Source organism: Alnus glutinosa, chromosome 14 (assembly GCF_958979055.1).
Source record: "Alnus glutinosa chromosome 14, dhAlnGlut1.1, whole genome shotgun sequence".
In the NCBI taxonomy this organism is placed as follows: Eukaryota; Viridiplantae; Streptophyta; class Magnoliopsida; order Fagales; family Betulaceae; genus Alnus; species Alnus glutinosa.
This window is the reverse complement of record NC_084899.1, coordinates 18485033-18506218: the sequence shown is the minus strand read 5'-3', so window position 1 is coordinate 18506218 and position 21186 is coordinate 18485033. Positions and strand designations below refer to the sequence as shown.

Here is a 21186-nt window from a genome sequence, read left to right as displayed (position 1 = left end):
TTTTATGTTGACCGGTGACTTTGTTTTGTGCGACAGAAGACGCAGTCGAAGTCTCGAGTAATTCAAATAGTACATTAAGTGTCATCAAGTATCCATAAAAAAATAAGGTGGTTTTTAATATCATCATTTGATTAATCACACGCTCAATGGTAATTTTAAAAACCATCTTATTTTTTTATGGACACTTGATGGATAATTAATGTACATGTAAAATTACTCCGAAGTCTCATCACTTTATTTCTTTGAAAAAAAAAATGTAATTAAAATATAAAAAAATATAATAAAAAAAATATTTTAAGATGAGGTGGCGAAAATACTGGTGTGGCACTAACGGAGGTTGTGAAAATGGATGGAAAATTCACAGAATGATTGATTTTAAATTCGTGAAAAACTAAAGGATTCAATATTTTTTTTTTTAAAAAAAAAGGTGAAGGGTTTTTCAAAATGTGCACGCAAACTCAGGGATTTATTTTATATTTACCTAAAAATAAAATTAAGAATTAATTTTCACCGTTACGTCATTCCATTTGTATAACAATTATATAATAATCTAGTATTTTTTTATTTTATTTTTCAATATGAGTGTATTGTTGAGTTTTCCTTCTCAATCACCATCGATTGGCAATTTGGCATCCCATTACTCCTAAAATGAACTAGATCTTGTGAAATGACTAAATAATCTTTGAAGTGGGAGTGGTTAAGGTGGTTGACACATATGATCATTGATCCTTATCGCCTTCCTTGCATTATCCGGATCATCAACAGTTTTTTAGCTATAAAAAATGGATTGAAATTAAATGATTGGAATCTACTTTTCTTAAAGCATTATATTTCGTAGTTGTTGATTTAAATCTTTAACTATAGACATTATCGTTGACTAAATTGTTGAGAGAGAGAGAGAGAGAGAGAGAGAGGGGAAGGTGGCAATTGCGACCATTGAATCATTTTTGTGTTTGCTTGGTTGCCTTAAGTGACATATGTGTTGTTAAAATATTAATTAAATGATTAAATTTTTTTATTTATAAAAGTTTATATTTTTTATATAATGTTCCGTTTGTTTCGACGTAAAATGATTTTCGTCGTAAAATAATTTCGACGAAATTATTTTTTTAAAAAAAAGATTTTCTCAAAAAGATTTTTCGGTGTTTGGTTCGCACGAAAGAAATTATGAAATGCAAAAATCAGAATTTGGCAAATGTTGCAGGAATCCGGCAACGTTCGGTCGCCGTTGCCAGATTCCGGCGAAAAAGTTTGACCGGATCCTGTCATATCCGGCCGGAATCCGGCAATATTTCGGCCGGATACTGGCGACCGGGTGTTGTCGGACTCTGGCGCCGACTGGATTCCGACGACCGACGATTGCTAAATTCTGATGATTGGATATCAAACGTGCGTGTAAGAACGGAGAGTTTAATTTCGAAAAACGATTTACGGTTTTAAAAATCGTAAATTATTTTCCGAAAATTAAAGAAGCTTTTACGGTAAAACCGAAAATGATTTTCGTTGACCATTATTTTCGCCTTTACCAAACACCGTAAAATGCCGAAATCATTTTACACCGAAACAAACAGAACATAAGTGACGATTTAACATAGTATCATAGTAAAATGTCTTAAGTTCAAACCTTGTTTTCGTTAATATAAATGCTATGGATACTGTATCTTTTACCAAGAGTTTAAAGATGAGTACAAAAATGATGTGAAGCTTATTCATTGGCACTTGTAGTATTTATCGTGATTAATTGTCTTGATCGTCTCTAATAAATAAGCTTCACATAATTTTGGTAAAAGATTTTGTACCCATAGCATTTCTCTTTTGTCAATTCACCTCCTATTTTAATTAAATATTTCACATGTTGGATATCACCTATTACATGGAAGTTTTAACCTACACATGAGAGGGGATGTTAAAGTATTGACTAAGGACGTATTTGGTCCGCGGAATAGACCCTAAAATGGAATGCTTATTCTTTTATTTGTTAGAGCCTATTCCTAGAAATATCTATTCTCATGAGAATAACTATCCCCTTATGAAGATAAATAGCTATTCTTAAAGGAATAAACAACGTTTTCAAAATAATAAAATAATAATAATAATAATAATAATAAAAAAAACCCTAAAACTTGAATTATTTTATTCCACGTTCCTTCATTTTATGTAACAACTACTCATTTTCTTAAAAGAATACATATTTCACGTACCAAATAAGGCCTAAACGATTAAATTTATATCTTCTTACCAGCTCAAGCTTTTTTAATTGAAACTTTTAAGATAAGTGATGATGTAACATGTGTTACTTATGTATTGTAATTTTTTGTTGTATTTAACGGGTGATATGAACACCGGAATACATTGCAACAACTATTTCAAATTAGAATGTTAATTGAGTGAAATTAATAGTTGGATGGGAGTGATAATATAATTTTACCTCTTATGTATATAAGAAAACGTATACATGCATGAAAGAACGAAAGGAAAAGGGTACTGTTTCAAAGCAATTTTAACGTTTTACATCCAATTTGGATGGATGTACGACGACTCAATGGACCGAGTCAAACCGTATATATATATATAACTCAGCTATCACAGCTTTACAAACTCAGTCAATTAAGCAGACAAAAAACGTTGGCATTTGACAGTCCTGGGGGCTGGGAATATGAAAACAAACCAGGCTTCAAGGGACATTCCTGTGTTGAAAATCTTGCTCCTAGTCAAACCCTTTGCAGCCGCTTTTGTTTTTATTTTTTTATTGACCGAGTCATTTATTTGACCTATTTTCATTAGTTGTCGTGTTACTTTGTTTGGGCACGGTTGCTTGGAGTTGCCCACCATTTTTGTGTTTTATCCGGTTGTAATTCCCCATTTCCCCCTTCTCATATTTGAATAGGAAAAAAAAAATAAATAAATAAAAGTACACATATCTCTCTCAAACTACCATTCAATTGTCAATGTACCTTCCAAACTACCAATTATATTAATATCTCATCTCAAACTATTAAAAAAATGCCAATGTCTCATTTAAGACCAACAAAAAAACAAAAATGACTCTAATTTTTTTTTTTGAATAAGACAAAAATGCCCTTATAAATTCAAAAAAAAAAACTAAAAACTAAAAAAATTAAATAAAAAACAAAAAAATAAAAATAAAAAGAACAATTTTTTAAAAAAATAAAAAATAAAAAAATAACTGAAAATTATAAAAATAATTTTTAAAAAAACAAAAAAGAAAAAAAAAACACTTTTTTTTATTAAATTAAAAAATTTTTTTAAAAAAAACCAATTTTTATTTTTTGTATAAATTTTGGTTGTTTTATATTTTATTATTTTATTTTAATAATTTTATGAAGGGTATTTTTGTCATTAGGGAGACATTGACATTTTTTGGTAGTTTATAGGGACATTGACACAATTGATAATTTGAAGGGACATTGACAATGCGGTGGTAATTTGATTGGGTTATGTGTACTTTTTCCAAAAGCAACAAAAAAAAAAACTTGCACTGAATTATGTTATACATCATCCTCCAATCACCTCCCATTTCTAAAGTCTAAGTGGTGTAGTCCATAATATTTAGTGCATGAAAAATAACTTTTTAGTTGAAAAAACCATGTCATGTAAGCTTTGAGGGATGCAATGTGATATACAACATTAATCAATTGATGCTCCTGGATCTTCTAAATCTTCTAATAATAACTTTGTTTGGTCTACCCTTAAGACTGAAAAAATCATTTTAGACCCTAAGTTGTAACGGTTTACAAAATATTTTGATTTTATCAAAGATTTCAGATTAGCAAAGTTATTAACTTTAAAGACAAATAAAATAATCCAACAAAGCATAAAAGGAAATCAACACAAGAATTTGGTGATGAAATAAAAACCTTTTGAATAACACTTTAAAAGAAAAACCACTATGAAGGTCAGTCAACCTCAAAAGTATCAACTATAGAAGATTAGTGTTACAACTATTCAACTTAGAACACTAGCAAGAGCTTCCCAATAGCCTATTCACTTATTTAAATATAGGAAAAATCTCAAAAAAACCACAAAAGTCATTTGCAAATTGCATCAGCTTTCATATAGCTTTCTTAAATATTGAGAATGCTACAGTGCTAATTAATACATTGGGCAGCACTTTGTGTTCCTTATGCATTATTTTAACATAAAATACCTCTCTCATCTCTCTTCTCTCATCTTTTTTACTTTCATTGGGGATTGTGTTAGAATTTCGTAAAAAATTGAAGGGTATGTAGAGAACTTGTATTTTGCAAAGAAATAATATTTCAATAGTATAAGAAAAGATAATTGAAGTTATTGTGAACTGTATTTGCACTACAAAAAAACTCTCATTTATTGATGGTTTTTAAAACCGTCTACAAAAAAAAATTACTAACGGTTTTTTGAAAACCGTCCGTTAAATAATAAAGTACGACGGTTTCAATTAAAACGTCTGAATTTTTTTTTCCTTGTTTTTTTCCAGACGGTTTAAGGAAAACCGTTTGTAAATTTCTAGACGGTTTTCCTAAAACCGTCAATAAATTTAATGAAATCACCTGAACCCTTTTTTTTTTTTTTTCCTCTGTTTTCTTCTTTCTTTCTTTCTTCCTTCTTCGTTTTTTTTTTTTTTTTTATTCATATTTTCTTCTTTTTAAAAGAAAGACATAGATCTCTCTCCTTTCAAAAAAAAATCTCTCTCAAGTCTCGACCTCATCTCTCCCTCTCCCTCTCGTTCTTCTTCTTCTCTCTCCGACAAGCGACTAAGACGGGCGACAGGAACGGAACAACGAGATCTGGACACGGAGTCGGTGACGTCACTAAGGTTGGATCTCCGACTGGATCTCTGGCCGGATACAGAGACAAATCTGCCCGGAATACGTGGATTTTTTGCCGGTTCTCTCTTCCTCTCTCTTTCTCTCCCCTCCTCCGACCTCCTCGACACCACTCTCTTCCAAACCACTGGACGGATCTTTGATTTTTTTTTTTTTTTTTGATAAGTGAAATTCTTAGGTTTGATTTACATTGTGTTTGTTTTGAGTTTGGATTGTGATGATTATTGGGTTTAATTTGTGAAAATTATTAGGTTTGAAAGACGGGGTTTTGAAAATTATTGGGTTTGATTTGTGAATGATTTTTTGAATCCCGGTGACCGAATCTACCGTTGATTTATGGTGGAACCCGAAGGAGACTGACAATGACCTGTCGAACCCAAGAAGAACCGAAGAAGCTTGATTCTCTAATGGATTTCCAATAGAACCGGAGTTGATTTACGCTGGTAGACAGAGCTCTGACTGCTGGACAAAAAAAAAAAAAGAATAATAATTATATTAAAAAAAAAAATTATAATTATAATTTTTTTAAAAAAAAATCTGGACGGTTTTGGGCAAAACCGTCCAGAACTGCCGGTTAGCGACCCATTGTCCTGGATGGTTTGAAACTGTCTAGAAAAAACTGTCTTGACCGTTTTCCAAACGGTTTGAAACCGTTCAGAATTCTTGATTTTTTTGTAGTGTTGGATAAGAAAACAAAAAATAATTTTATTCCTTAAATTTAAGAAAAATTGAAAAAGAAATTGTTGTTAGTGCTTTTTACATAACATTTGTAAAACATTAACTCAGCTTGCAACCTTGGCAAACAACCCTTTCACCTACAACCGCATTAGCTCCATAGCATTTGCTTCTTCTATAAGAACCACATTTAAAAGTGATGACTAAAGTCGGATATTTGTATTTTTTTCATATATATATATATATATAGACACACACAAATGATATATCATAATTCATGCAAAAGGCTATCATGCATGTATGAACATTACATGATCTGGTTGATGGCATTCATGTTTCTTATTATTTTGCCAACCGTAATAATAATGATCGTGATGATGATGGTAGTAGTTGAATACGCCATGTCCCTATCATCATTATGTAAAAAGGTCTGTAGGATAGAGGTAGCTGTTCAATTTTTACCTAGGATCATCCTATTCCGGTATGTATGGGAAGTTTTCATTGAATAACTCCGAATTTTTACCTTTTTTTTTTAAACAAAAGAGTACCTGCTTTCATTAAAAAGACCTAAAGGTCCAATTACATCATTAAGGAATCCAAAGACTCCGTAAACAAAAAATCAGAACTAATTTCTAATTTGAGAGCAAACTACCTTAAAACACCCAAAGATTACAATAACAAACATTGAAAGCCACTCTAAACAACAAGCACCACTCCTAAAAATAAAAAAGGACTAATCTACGTTATAAAGCGAAAAAGTCCAATAATATCTAAGCATCAGGCAGCCTGCAGATCTAACTAAATAACACAACATCCGACAAGCCAAAAAAACTGCATCTAACAACCAAAAACAAGACAACAAAGAACCACCAACAGAGCCCGGTGAGGGGAGGGGGAGCCGCAAGCAAGAAACACCAGATCTTCCGAAGAACCGCCGTTAGACGTGGTAGTGAAAGGCGGTAGAGTAGCGCGTGGCCATCACGCGCCAGGGAGGTCTCTGGCGCGTGAATGCCACACCGATGTGGAGGGGGCGGTGGGGGACACGCCGAGCGTCGGGGGACTCGTAGGACGTCGATGAACCCAATGGTGAGGCCAATGTTGTGCAATAATGGAGAGAGAAGCGTAGATCTAGATCCCAAAATTTCGACCCAAACAACCCTTCCAAAAATCACACAAAAACACGGTGACAAACCCTCACCATTGAGCTCACCGGTTAGCCCCAACACCTGAAAAACTCTGCTTGCACAAAAGAAACAAACAACAACCTCCACCGGTGCAAACATCGGGAAGAACGAAAAGCTCCAACAGCCAGAAAGCTTGGAGAAAAAGACCATCCACCCCTGGAAACAAGCCAAGGGGGACCAAAAATCACCCGAGCCCTAAAGACTAAGGGGAAACACTAGCACCCGAAGGGGAAGGCGGGAAGCCTCCCCCCCCCGGGCGAAACAAATCCGTCGATTTGTGCTCTCACTTCGTTTTTCTTCTTGCCGACATCAGCTAGTTGTTTCAGTTAGCTCCGAATTTTTACCTGTGCTATAAGAATGTTATACCTTTTATTATAAGTCTTTATAAATTAATATTGGATTGTTCCGTATATAGTACTTATTATGTTTGCAAATTGACGTGATAGTCTATGTAACATTTGTCGTGTCAATTACTAAAATCTAAACTATTAGATAATAGTTTGCGTAACACTTATTTTCATAAAATGTGTACTATCATGTAAATCTATAATTTTTATAAGGAAAATTTCACTTATAACTCTTGATCTTTCATCATTTTTATAATCATAAACTAAAACTTTAAAAGATATTAATTTAGTGTATCCATATTTCATTTTTTCAATTGCAACTCTTCCCTTCAAATTCAACGTTAAATCCTAACATAAAATGTGAAATTTTCAAAATACTCCTCCTGCCTTCTTTAAAACAAATGGAAAAATTAGACCCATTTTGTGACCCCCGGTTGGTCATAAAGACGGAATGGTTAAAATTGAAAAAAATTAAAATATGAATATTTAAAATTAATACTTTTTAAAGTTTGAAGTACGATTATAAAAATAATAAAAGATTAGGGATTGGAAGTGAAGTTTTCCCACAACTATAACAACCCTATTATTTTTTGATCTATAATATCACCCTAACTGGGTGATAATTTCAGTAGAGGGATTTGACTAATTGAGCCACCATGCATGTTCTAGTGGAATTGGTAAGTTAGATTTTATTGAATTTCTTTATTTTATTACTTTTAACTTTAAGAATTTAACTCAAAGGACCTAAAACCTCTCCCTATTATTATAATTATTAGGGATAACTTTACAAAAGAGTATTGAATTATTAATCGTTTTGAAATAAGAGTACTGAATTATCAAACGTCTTAAACTAATGTATCTAAGTTTCTAAATGTCTCACTTAATGGTACTCCGTTAAGATTTGCTGTTAAATCCTGTCAAAATTTTTAAAATACCATGTGTTTATTTTTGTAAAAGAAAAAAAAATTATAAAAATTTTCAAAGATTCAAGAATATGTATTTTTGTAAATTCCGTTAAATACGTGTAATTCGATACCATTTTGTAAAGTTATTCCAAGCTAGGACTTTGAACTTTGAACTTTAAACTTTTACATTTTTCCCTAAATCCTAAAGCTGGATGGCTTCCAGTGAAGGCCACCGACACTAGTCATTATACGAAAAACAAATATATATAATCTCATTCAGGGGTATGTCGGACAGTTTGGAGCTAGCAACGTCTTTTGCAATTTTGTTAGCCATGTATTAGAGTCTTGTTTTATTTTAAAAATTATATCCGTATAAATATAATACTAAAAGAAGAGCCGTGTCTTGTTTTAGTCCTCTTGAAATTGAAACGGTTTTTAAAATTATTATTAGATATATAATAAGTCAAATTTAATGATGATTTTAAAAATTATATTAATTTTGAGAATACTAAAATAAGGATATGGGTCCTTTTTATAACATTACTTGTGACAGACATTAGACTTTTAATCAAGCATGGAAAATATATCTTTTTTTTTTTAAAAAAAAAATACAAAATTAGTCTGTGTGGTTTACTTGATTTACAATTAGCTCCTGGTGGTATCAAAATGAACTCAGAGGTCCCTAATTGCTAACTGAGGTATGCAAAAAAAAAAAAAATCACTCACTGCAGTCAAATTCCGTCCAAATTCAAAAGTTCGTGTGGTTCACGTGTATTTGGCCGAATTTGACTGCATTGAGTAATTTGTTTTTTGACATACTATATAGACTTCTGAGTTTATTTTGATACCACGTTCAACTATTGTAAATTAGATAAACCACGTGGGTGAGTTTTTTTTTTTTTTGTTAAAAAAAAAAAAGAGAGCATAGAAAAGAGAATTAGAAATACAAGTTAATATATATGTAAAAAAAAAAAAAAAAAAGAATATGCAAGGAATCATATTGGAATATACCAATCTAGTCAGTTCTTGCTCTCTCTCTCTGCTTTTTTTTTTTTTCATTATTTTTTTCAGTACTCCAACTAATCATTAGTTGATAAAATTTAATTGGTTTTTAAACGACTTCATTCTTCCCGTCAAAGACCATATATATATTTTAATCTTACGGAAAAACAGTAATATGGAAAGATTTGAAACCTTATATATATATTTTAAGTGAGAATTGCATTAATAGAAGAAAAGGAAATACAAAATTATGGGTAGGTGATAGGGATAAGTTCACCTAATTAAAGGTCCGTTTGAGTTTACAATTTCAAAAACTGTGATTTAAAATAACGATTTTAAAATGTACGATTTGAAAAAAATGATTTTTAAAAATGCAATTAAGCATCTGGCAAAATCGCAGTTTAGCCTTTAAAATCGCAAATTAGCCTTTAAAATTTTCCGTTATCAAAAAAACATTATCTTACTTACGATTTGAAAAATCAGATTTTTTGCATTTTCAAATCACAATTTTTAAAAACGCAAATCTCAAACAATTTATGTTATGCGATTTGGTTTAAAATCGCACTTATTATCTACGAAATCGTAATCCCAAACACACCCTTACTCGAAATGAACTACTCGAATCTCATACACCGTCGCGACCTAATCCTGATAACCTATCCACGTTATATACTCATAGTCACCACTAATCTCATCATCTTTTTCATCCCCAATCCAACCAAATAAACCAACAGCAACCCAACAATTTTTAGCTACAAGAAACTCCATCTTATAAATCGCTCATTCTTTGACTCGAATACGTGACATTATGCTTGATCCAATTTTCAGATGCATTTAACAATCATGTTTTCAAAATTTGGTTCCGATCATGTCAATTGGGCGTTCCTCTCCCGACCGCTCGAGGGGCCGCGGGTTTGGTACTCCATTGGATTCTAACCTTTGGCCCCAATTGAATGTGCCCTTCAGGCTTCAATTTTGAGGTAATGGGTACATGCCCGTGGCAACATACCTTCGTGTCCCTAACCAAAGGTCCAAAGGAACATGCTCATCTGCCGCAACACGTGATCCTCGGTAGAGGAGGACCAACTTCAACTTGGCAACGTGTCCACGGTACTCCTATCATATTGGTTTGGATAAGTTGCTATATGTCACATCAACATGGAATAATTTCCTGAAAGTTTCCTTTTTTTCTTTTTTTTCCTAATATTTTAAATTTTAGTAATCTTTGGCAAAAGCTTGTGTTGATAGTTCATATGGGGACAAAATCAAGGTAGCTGATATGTCATAGTTATAGAGCTTGCATGAATTCAATGTATTTTGATGACTCAAATAATTTATAAAAAAAGAAAAAGCATTTCTCCTTAGGTATCATAATATATTTTTACTTTGGGGATAGTCCACGTGGCCCTCATTGACGAAATACTTTTAATAAAATAAAAAAAAATATTTTAAAAAAAAACTAAAACAAAAAAAAGGGAGAAAAAACCAAGGGGTTGAAATTGTTTTAAAAAATAAATACGTTTTTTGAAAGAAAAAAAATTATATCTTTTGTTTTTTTCTTCATCAAATTTACGGGGTATGTTTGTCTTATTAAAAAAAGTTAGGGTAATTTTTGTTTTTTTGCTAGCCTTGTATGGACATTGACAATTTTTTTGGTAGTTTAGGGAAAGACATTTGTTCAAATTAAAAGTTTGGGAAATACATTGTCAATTAATGCTCTGTTTGTTTCGGCGTAAAATGATTTCTGGAAAATGATTTCTGTATTTTCTGGTGTTTGGTTGGGGCGAAAATAATAGTCAACTGGAAAATGATTTCTGTTTAACCAAAAATACTTAATAAATTTTGAAAAATGATTTACGCTTTTGAAAAGCGTAAATAATTTTCCGAAGATGCTAGACACATTCGACCATTTTTAAACGACACAATCGACTTTCACGTTCAAGCAGTCGACCATCACCGAAATCCGACAACATCCGATCAATGTTGCCGGAATCCAGCCATTTTTGTCGGAATCCTGTCAGTCAGTGACGGAATCTCGTCACCGGTGATTTTTATATTATTTTACATTAATATTTATATGTTTTGTATAAAAATTGATTTTTATACGTTAACATGATTGAATAAAAATAGAAAAAATATTTGTGATTTTCCGTACGCGCCAAACACCGAAAAATGCTTTCGGCGAAAAATATTTTTCAGAAAATTAACTTCTTAAAACCATTTTACGATGGAAACCATTTTATTTCGAAACAAACAGAACATAAGTAAAAATTTGAGGGGTGTGTTGATTTTTTCCTTTTACTTTTTATCTTTTTGAGAGTGTACAACCAAACATTTCACTCCTTATGTTTTTTGTAATTTTGATTTTAAAATTTCAATTATTTAATTTAATAGATTTGAGACCTAAGTTTTGCCTATTCCAAATTCATGTTAGCCTTTTCGTCAAATAAATAACAGAAATACAATTATATCCCTCGTGTATATATATATATATATTAAAAAAAAAAATCAAAACAAAAAAGGAAAAGAAAAGAAATGATGGTTAGCTCACCCAACACAGCTTGTGGCATCATGTCCCTCAACTACCACCGTCTTAAAGGTGATGGCTTGTAGTTGTAGATACCCTAAGGGAGGAGTGGCCATTAACAATAGGCTTCGTTTAACGATACTTTTTGTGATTTTTTTTATTATTTATTTTTTAGTGAAAAATAAAAAATTAACAAAAATCTCCAAACACATAATATTGGTGGTTTTATAGTTAAAATTATAAATTAAAAAAAAGAGAGAGAATATATTAACATTAAAATAGCCAAAACCACGTGATAGTAACCTAATTTCCCTAAGAGGCTAAGATTGAAAAATCCATGTTCAATGATATCACTCCATGCCACAATTGACCTGTTAGCTGCGACTGCCGACTTGGTCATTTGGAATAAAAAAAATGTAAAAATAAATAAAATAAAAGAAGCCACTGAACTGTGAATTGACCCATCTAAAAAAAAATTGACCCATCTAGCTTTGATTAAACAAAAAAAAAAAAAAACCATTTCAGTTGGAGGATTCAAGGAAGAAGGTGATAGGTTTACTGTGTAGGATGTTGGCACTTTTTGGGTATGTTTGGCAAGTGACATGTCATGTCAGAATAACAGGTGGTTATTTTTTAAAGTAAATAAAAAGTGATAAATATGATATAAAGTAAAAAAATTTGTATTTTAGTGAATTTTTTATTTGTAGAATAATAAAATAATTATTAAAGTGATATAAAAAAGTAAAAAAGGAAAAATATTTTGACATGAACTGTTATTAAAAAATATAAAAAAGGTGAGAAAAAGTCATGGAAATGGTGTGTTCCACTATCATATAATTGTACGTAGTTTGCCGAACATACCCGCAGTGAGAAGTTGACTGGACTATGTGGTCTTTCTTTTTGGTCCCTTGACCATTATCTATGATAAGACCCTTACCTACCCACCCACATCCCAATTTCCCAGCCCATGATTTCAACGTTTCTACCATCCCAAAAGTTCACGTTCATATTTGACCATCCTACCCCTTTTTCCTCTCCTTTTTTGGGGCAACAACTTGAGCCGTTTGGCATTTATTAAGTCAATTTTTTTTTTTTTGGTTATCAAACAACTTTTTTATATTTCTCTCTAAAAAATAAATTCAAAATTTATTTTACCTATTTATCACATTAATTAATTATTTTTTTCCTAAAAAGAAAGACTCGTTTGGTAAAGAGATTTATTGTGAATTTTTTATTTGTTAATAATAAAATATAATTGATGTAATATAATATAAAAATATATGACAGTCTTATCAGTTATGAACTATAATTGTGACCGAATAAAAGATGATCATATGAAATGGAGTGTGGTTATGAAAAATTGATACAAATGAATGTCGAAATTTTAGAAATGAGATATTTTTATATTGGAAAATAGGCATTTGAAGTGCCTGACCTCCTAAAGTATTAGAGGTGCTCAACTTCCTCTTACAAAGTAAACTAAATTACAACTTGAATGCACAATACATCTCTTGGGCCTTGTTTATAAAGACCCTTAACTACTAACCAAAACCATCGGGTTGGGCTACAGAACCCATAGATCCTACCAACTATAATGTGGATAGACCCATTATAACCCAAAGACCGACTAATCTAATATACCCTTTACAAAATGAGTTTTGAATTTTTTATGAGAGAAAAATTAATAAAGTTGCTTGGTAATAGTTTTGAAAAGATGTCGATTTGATTTTTTTTTTTTTTTTTTTTTTTTTGAGAAGGGAAAATAAGGGTAAGACGGTTGTCAATCTGGGCTTGCGCTTTTTTCTCACAAAAAATTCAAAAAATCTTTATATTACATCAATTAATTCTTAATACTATTACAAAAAAATGATTATGCTTTGCCAAACAAATCCAAGGCTATCGCATGTATGAGTAATGCTACGGATCATTTAATCTTCGGATGAAATGGTTTTTCCTTTACACTTTTGTGGAGGGCCCATTCCACTCATTGCGAAGGAAAAAACACTTTCTAAAGATATTGATTGTAATCTCATCTAATAATAAATGTTGAGGTGATAAAATTTAAACCATCTAATTAAAGTGGTTAATGCTTTACCCTAAAAAACCAAGAGGAACTTGATAAACATGAAAAAAAAAAAAAAAAAAAAATCTTAGCCAAGTTATTTTATCCCAAAGTTGAGCTACACATTAAGATTATCCCTCTCCCTACTCAGCCCTCCAATATTTTTTTTTTTCTTAACCATGACAATCATTATTTTTCAAATATACAAGTATACAACCAAGAATTTTGTTAGGGTAAAAAAAAAAATTGTTTAGGGAGGGGGGTCAAAGGACATATTGATTTGTTTGATAATTTTTTTTTTTAGTTATAATGTGACTTAGGGTTCATTTGAGTTTGAGATTTTAAAAAGTGCAATTTAAAATGTGCGATTTGAAAAAGTAATTTTTAAAAACGCAGTTAAACGTTTAGCAAAATTGCAGTTTAGCCTTTAAAATCTCAAATTAGTCTTTAAAATTTTGCATTTTAAAAAAAATACTCTTTTACCTGCAATTTGAAAAAAACAAATTTTTTACATTTTCAAAGCAAAAAATATGATAAAAAACGTTATCAAACAAGCTCATAGTATCGGTACAACCTTGTCCTCGATCTGACTATGTATAGGCTCAGCCTTTACTAGCATATTGGACCTCATGGTCCAGGATCTCTTGGGCCGGGCCTGCCGTACTAAAGGCCTGTGCCATTTCTGGCTCTACGCCAATTCCACTGCGCTATTTTTTCTAGTACCTCCCTCTCTTCCTCTGAACCAATTCACAAACCGTTACAGCTCAGTCGCCACCGTCCGTACATCGTGATCGGAGACACACTCACACACATACATACACACTCACCACTCTAGGCTTCTCTGCCTCAACAATGTCGACGGTTATGCAGAAAATCAAAGACATCGAAGATGAGGTAATTTTTTCCTATCCCTCAAGCACTTCTTACGTTTTGTGTAACCCTAGAACCATCTTCTAAATTTATTTGGTTACTGAGAAATCAGAGGAAAATTTAGACAAGAATAGACAAAATTTCGTGTATATTTATCTATTTATTTCGTTGTTTTTGCTATAAGCAGTTTATTTCGACTTTTAGCATTCAAGTGGTTGTAGTAGAATTTGGCCTCAGCGGTCAGAATCCGTTTGGTTTTTGAGAAAACGGCGGGAAAATGACGGAAAGCATGATTTCGGATCTCTTTATAATCAAATTTCATGTAATTGGATAACCTGAATGGCTTTACTATCCCGATTTTCCCTATATTCCTCGTAGTAATCAGAAAATGTAAAAGGAAAAGAAGAGAAAATCAAGTTTTGTATCCTGTTTCTCAATGGTCAAGTTCCACAATCTAAGTTGAATTGTGGTTTTGATATGTCCAAAACAATTAGCAATTGTGAGAACTTTTTTCTTTGAATGATGAATCTCATTTCTAATTCCCTGCACTTGCATGCTCTCAGAAATGCAGATGGAGAGTTGTGCTCTATCATTTTGTTTTTATAAGTATTAACTTTATGGAGCTAGTACTTGGGAAGTGTAAAATAGAAAAACTAACACCTCAAACTGAAAATTGAAAGAAGTAGAAATAAAACAGACGGAAGCCCTTTTTTAATCTAGAAGTGAATGAAAGAACACTAGCTTTAACTTATTTTATGAGAGTTCAAAGACCTTCAAACTTTGATAATGTCTCTCCCATGAAATAAACCAAAATAAGCCAAGTGAAAAGGCTCTAAGTCACACTACTATTGTGATTCCTGAGTCTTCCTTCTCATCAAGCTAACAACTGAACAACCAACTCAGCGATGAATGATCTGAAACAATGAAAATTACATAGACTGTAAACTCCCTTGCTACAGAGACGAAGTAGCAAATGCGCAGTTGGCTCTATACTATCCTTGCATATAGACATGAGTCCTTAATGATATTTATCCTCTTAATCAGATTCTGGGCCATTAGATGAATAAATATATGATCATTTTTGCTGTTCAGGGTATAAAGGTGACAATTGTTTGATTAACTAAAACATGCACATGGCTTTTCTGTTCATTGCAGATGGCAAAGACTCAAAAGAACAAGGCTACTGCTCATCACCTGGGCTTGCTCAAGGTAGATAATCTTCTGCCCCTTAATATTTGTCATCGGAAAATGTTGTGAAGATTCATATTTGTATTATAACTTCTTTCTTATATCTCAAGTCTTTCTTTTTCCTTTGTTAATATGAAAAATTCCCCTTTGCGCTTTTTAATGAGATAATATTACTTATCAAAAAATATGGAAAATTGAATGGTGCGGCATGATTAGTATCACTTAGGAAAATTGTGGTGTCTTTGGAAGAAAAGAAATGATTGAAGTTTTGAAGATTGCAGGAGAACGGTGGTTGAGATAAAGTCTATTTTCTTCAATACTCTTTACCTTTGGACAACTGCATTTGACTATCCTAATTTGCTTAGTTTTCATGATTTTCTTGATCTTTTGTCTTTTCTAGCTAAGTTTTTCTCTTGTATACTTTCTATGTACCTAGGTTATGCCTTTTGCGCTTTTAATGGTATTTTGATTATTTATATAAAAAAAAGTATAACTTAGAAGTTTTTAGCACCTAATACATTGTCTATGCTATCTTAACCCAATGCCTCAGTGATCCATGGAATCACGATGATTGTTGTGGCGAAAATATGTGCTCAGTGAAATCACAAGTCTAGGCTAAATATTTGTCATGTGCCTGATGTATGACTAGGTCGAAGGTATTGGTGGTTGCATAGTTTGTTTGATACGATACCATATTGTAATCCAATTGTTTACACTAACTCCTACCATTAACTATAGTGATTAATCTTTTATTCAAGATTCTTTGCTTATGGACGTAGTCTAGGTTATCGTATGACATGATTCTCTGGTACTCAACATATTATGGATCTCTTTGGTATGTGTGTCGAAACTCATTCTTGGTCTAAAACTTGCTTTTGAAGTGGGGGGATCAGGATGGGATTGTTTACATCATCTAGCCAGTTCTGTTTTTTTTTTTAAAAAAATACAGTTGAAGCAGATTTTGAAAACATTATCTCTACCAAACGTTTTGGAATCTTTTGAATATCTAATGTGCTATGTACAAACTGGACCTGAAAAAGGCTTACGACCATGTCAATTGAGAGTTCCTTGTTGGGATCTTGTACATCATATACACAGCGAAATAATCTCATTGCTCAACTTCAAGATAGTATGAAAGATCGTACTTTAAAAAATTTAAGACTAGAGAGGCATCTTACTTGGAAAAAGGTCACTCCTTAGCTATTGGACAAAATCTTTTTCCATCTTGCTTCTCTCACTACATGGCTGCCTCTGGGATTTCTAGAGCCTTGGGATCTTTTCTTCAATGACTGAAAATGACCATGAGAGTGGGCTCTCAAGATTATTTAGTGTTATACTCAATATTGTGTGCATTCAATGCCTACAGGCTCCTCTATTTATAGGCTCTTAAGTGCTTGGAGAGGAAGCATAATCCAAGTCTCCAAATATCCCCATAGTGGATGGTTAGGGCTAGGGATAAAACCCTAGCCTCTCCCCTTGCAGAAACATGGCTAGGGCTTTATCCATAGCCCAAGTGCCTCCAAAACAGGCCCTATGCTAGTGTCCAACACTAGCCCATGTTTTAAAATAAAACAAGGCCATACCAATAATTAGAAGCCTGTAATTATCGTCAAATTATATCAGCTTGAAGAAGGACCCAAATGGAAAAATAAAACTAGCTCCAATAGGGCCCTTGACACATGTCATCTCATGACTTGTCATAAGTTATTGTTAATTACAATTGATTCCACTAAACAATTGTAATTGCATTCTAGTTTATATTTTTAATTTAATCAATTAATCCCATATGATCTCTCCATGAAATATTCTGTAGTCGAATTAAAGTCATAATTGACTGTCACTTTAATTCACTACATCTTATCCTTGAGTATCCAATTTAATCACATAAATATTTTTTGTACTTGTGAGATTTCACCATGTACACGATTATTTTAGTAACTCTTACTAAAATGCTCTGGCTAAAAACTGAGAATAGTTAATCCCATTAAATATATCTCAAGGGAAAATTTCTTATCTCTTTGATTTAATTAAAGGATTTGGATTCCTTCTTGAGAATGGTCTTTTCACAATGCTACATGTGATCACCCAACGCACCGAAAATTTTGTCCGCAGCAAATGTCTCACTCCTAAATGCTTCAAAGCGACTTTTACTTTACATTTGGGTTCACGATCCTTTGAGGATTTAGAATAAGTAGTCGTGAGTGTATATTAATCTTTTGACAGTGTTAATAAAAGAATAATCACTTTCATGGTCTGTTTAGTGCATCGTAACTGCACCAACACATCAATCCGAAGTCACTACTTTACATGATCAAGATAAATCATGATAATTGATGTGTTACAATCTTATCAAATGGAATGCCTAATTCCATTGTTGACTGTAAACAATAATTTATAAATTGCATTGGGTGTCGGCGCATAGCTCGGGTAGTATGCTGTTCGCTGATTTTTTACTTTCTTGTTCGTTTTTTTCCTCTATTTAGGGGCTCTTTTGTATACTTCCTGTGTACTAGGGTTGCGCCCCTCTGCGCTTTTTAATGAATTCTTACTTATCAAAAAAAATAATTTATAAATTGCAAGGTTTATGGTTTCAAATATTTTGTGTGATTATCTCACCACAAACCATATTTAATGCAATCTATGGACTTTTACATGTATTTGATAACTAATAATCATAAAAAGAAATATATGTAAATAGTTTATATGCCCAATGCTCATTAAATAAATTAGTGAATAAACAACTTGATTTAATTTAAATCAAAATGTCTTACAAACTAATTGGTGTTTAGGGAACCATCCCTAACAATCTCCCTTACCTCTTGAGGCGTTGTGGGTTTGTTACTAAATGGAGGAATTTGATATCTACTTGTATTCCCACGACCCGCTTTTCCATTTTGATCAACGGTAGCTTGCATGCCTTTTCTGATAGTTCTTGAGGTCTTCGCCAAGGGGGCCCTCTCTCACCCCTTCTCTTCGTGATAGTCATGGATACTCTCAGTAGGATGCTCTCTAGAGCGATGGTTGTGGGCTTTTTATTAGGATTTCGAGTGGACATCCTCAATGCTACCCCTTTGGAAATATCTCATCTTTTGTTCACAGATGATACACTTATTATGTGTGATGCTGCCAGCTATCAATCATAATTGGGGTCTCATTCTTTTGTGTTTTGAGGCCATTTTGAGATTGAAGGACCTTTGAAAGTCTGAGTTAGTCGCCGTAGAGGAGGTTCTGCATAAAGAAGAGTTGGTCGGTATTCTCAGTGTTAGCATCTCTTCTCTTCCTCTGAAATACTTGGGTCTCCATGTATGCACTCCTTTTCAATCAAAAGCCATTTGGACGGGGTAATCGAGAAAATGGGAAAAAGGTTGGCTAGTTGGAAGAAGATCTACTTTTCTAAGGGAGGGCTCCTTACTCATTAAGAGTACATTATCTAGTCTATCTACATACTACTTATCTCTCTTCCCATTTCCGGCAAACATAACTAGGAGATTGGAGCACCTTGAGAGACTTTCTTTGGGATGATTCAAGCGAAGAGTCCAAAATGCATATGGTGAATTGGAAGACTATTTGCTCCCTAGTCCCTAGAGGGGGGTTTGGGAATAGACAATCTCACGTTGTTCAACAAAGCTCTCCTTAGTAATTGGCTATGGAGATTTGGACAACAAGAAATTTTTTTATGGAGACAGTTAATTTTTATGAAGTATGGGATTCAGAGAGGGGGTTGGTGTTCAGAAGAAGCTTGAGGACCTTACAGGATGAGTCTTTGGAGGAATATTAGAAACGGTTAGGGGTATTTTTCCAATTTTTTCTCCTACAAGGCCGAGGACGGTTCCCACATTCGCTTTTGGCATGACGTGTGGTGCGGAGAAGAGTCTTAAGTACTCAGTTTTAGAACTTTATTCTATAGCTCGTAACAAAAAGGCCATGTCAGTGATCAGTGCTTCACCTGATGTGCCTTTGGTCTTCGGTTTGAACCCGCACCCCTCTATGCCTTTAGTCAAGGTCGCAACCCATTCTTCGTTGGACGCTGCCCACGATCTGGAGATCGCAAGTGTTGCAGTCGGGAAACCCATTTTGGTGAGGGTTCTTCGTCGACAGGGGTTTCTCAACCCAAGGTCCTCTAATGCGGATCGTTGTTGTTTGCTTGAGCTGGGTTTGGGTTGTTCCTTGAATATGTTGGCTGATCAGTCTTCTCCGGCAGATTGCGTAGTGATGGATTATGGGGAGGATTGTCTGGCTTCGTCGTTGGCGCTGGTTGTGAGGGATGATGGGGAGGATGGGAATTTTCCTACCTCTGGTATTTTTCCTCCCACGACTCCCTTGGATTGGGCTCTTTTTTGTGTTAAGGATATTGGTCCGGTGGTGGGGCTTTCGTGTGAGGGGAATGAGGATAAGGCTGTGGCTCTCCTGGTCCTAACAGCCACTGAATAGGACCATTCTTGGGAGGTTTAGGGTGCTTGCTCTAGAGGTAGAAGGGAGCTCATGAACTTAGAATGCTCCATTAATTATGAAAGCGCGTCCCCTAGGTGTGGAAAAGGCAAGACTCACGTTTTTTAGCGTTGGGGTGTGGGTTTTGGGTTTTGTGGGTTCTTGGGGTTTTGTGGGTTTTTTGTTACTTTTCGTGTTTTTCTTTTTCTCGTTCGATTTAGGTGTTTTTTTTTTTTTGTATATTGCCAGTGTACCTAGGGGCGCCTTACACTTTTTAGAAAAGTTTTCCATTATAAAAAAAAAGAAAAGAGAAAGGCCTTAGTGTCAGACTATTTGGATCTCTCCAGTTCTCTTATCCATTGGAATCTGAGCTTCATTAGGATTGTCCAGGATTGGGAACTGGAATCTCATGACTCCTTTCTCAATCTATAATACTCCTCGAAAACTCATCAAGGGGAAGTGGATAATGTTGTGGACCCCAGCTAGCAGCCACAGTTTTGCAATGAAGAGTTATTATTACATGTTAGAGACATGTGAGCATTGTTCATTCCCCGGGATAAGTATTTGGGAGATTAAGGCCCTTCTCTCATTGCTTTCTTCTTATCGACAACAGCAAAGGGTAGAATCCTCATGGTCAATAACCTTAGAAGGTGGGGTTCTCTCTAGCTAACTGGTGTTGCTTATGCAAAAAGAATGAGGATATTATTAACCTTCTCATCTATTGCAAGTGCACTAGTGATCTCTGTCACTTGTTCTTAACTAATTTTGGGTATCTTGCGCGATGACTAATAACATCCTAGAGCTACTTCATTGCTGGAAAATCCAAGGGGTAGGACATCCCAAAGAGTTAATTTGGGAAGTTATTACTGCTTTCTTAATGTAGAACATTTGGAGAGAAAGAAATCGGCACCTCTTTGAGGATTGTAGTCCAATGTGCTTTCTCAAAAATCCTATTTTTTCAGAGATCTTTTTGGATTGGGTTGTTGTACTTGGCCCTATAGGGTGTTCGGCTTTGCCTTTTTCTTTCAATAAAATTATTATTCACCAAAAAAACAAAATTTCCTCAAATTTTATATATTGTAGAAGCCTATAGGGTGTTCGGCTCTCTTATATACTTTTTGTGTGCGGGGGCTTTGCCCTTTTCTTTCAATAAAATTATTATTCATAAAAAA

General features: G+C 33.5%; 1 protein-coding gene across 1 annotated transcript in view; it reads left to right on the top strand.

Annotated features, from left to right (window-relative positions):
- Nucleotides 1-14225: 14225 nt before the first annotated feature.
- Nucleotides 14226-21186, top strand: part of LOC133857929 (developmentally-regulated G-protein 3) — a 28511-nt gene continuing 21550 nt past the window's right edge. Inside the window, exons 1-2 of the mRNA XM_062293319.1 lie at nt 14226-14422; nt 15554-15607. Of these exons, the coding sequence (XP_062149303.1) occupies nt 14381-14422; nt 15554-15607 (96 nt within the window). The 5' untranslated portion in view covers nt 14226-14380. The remainder of the gene's footprint in view (nt 14423-15553; nt 15608-21186) is intronic.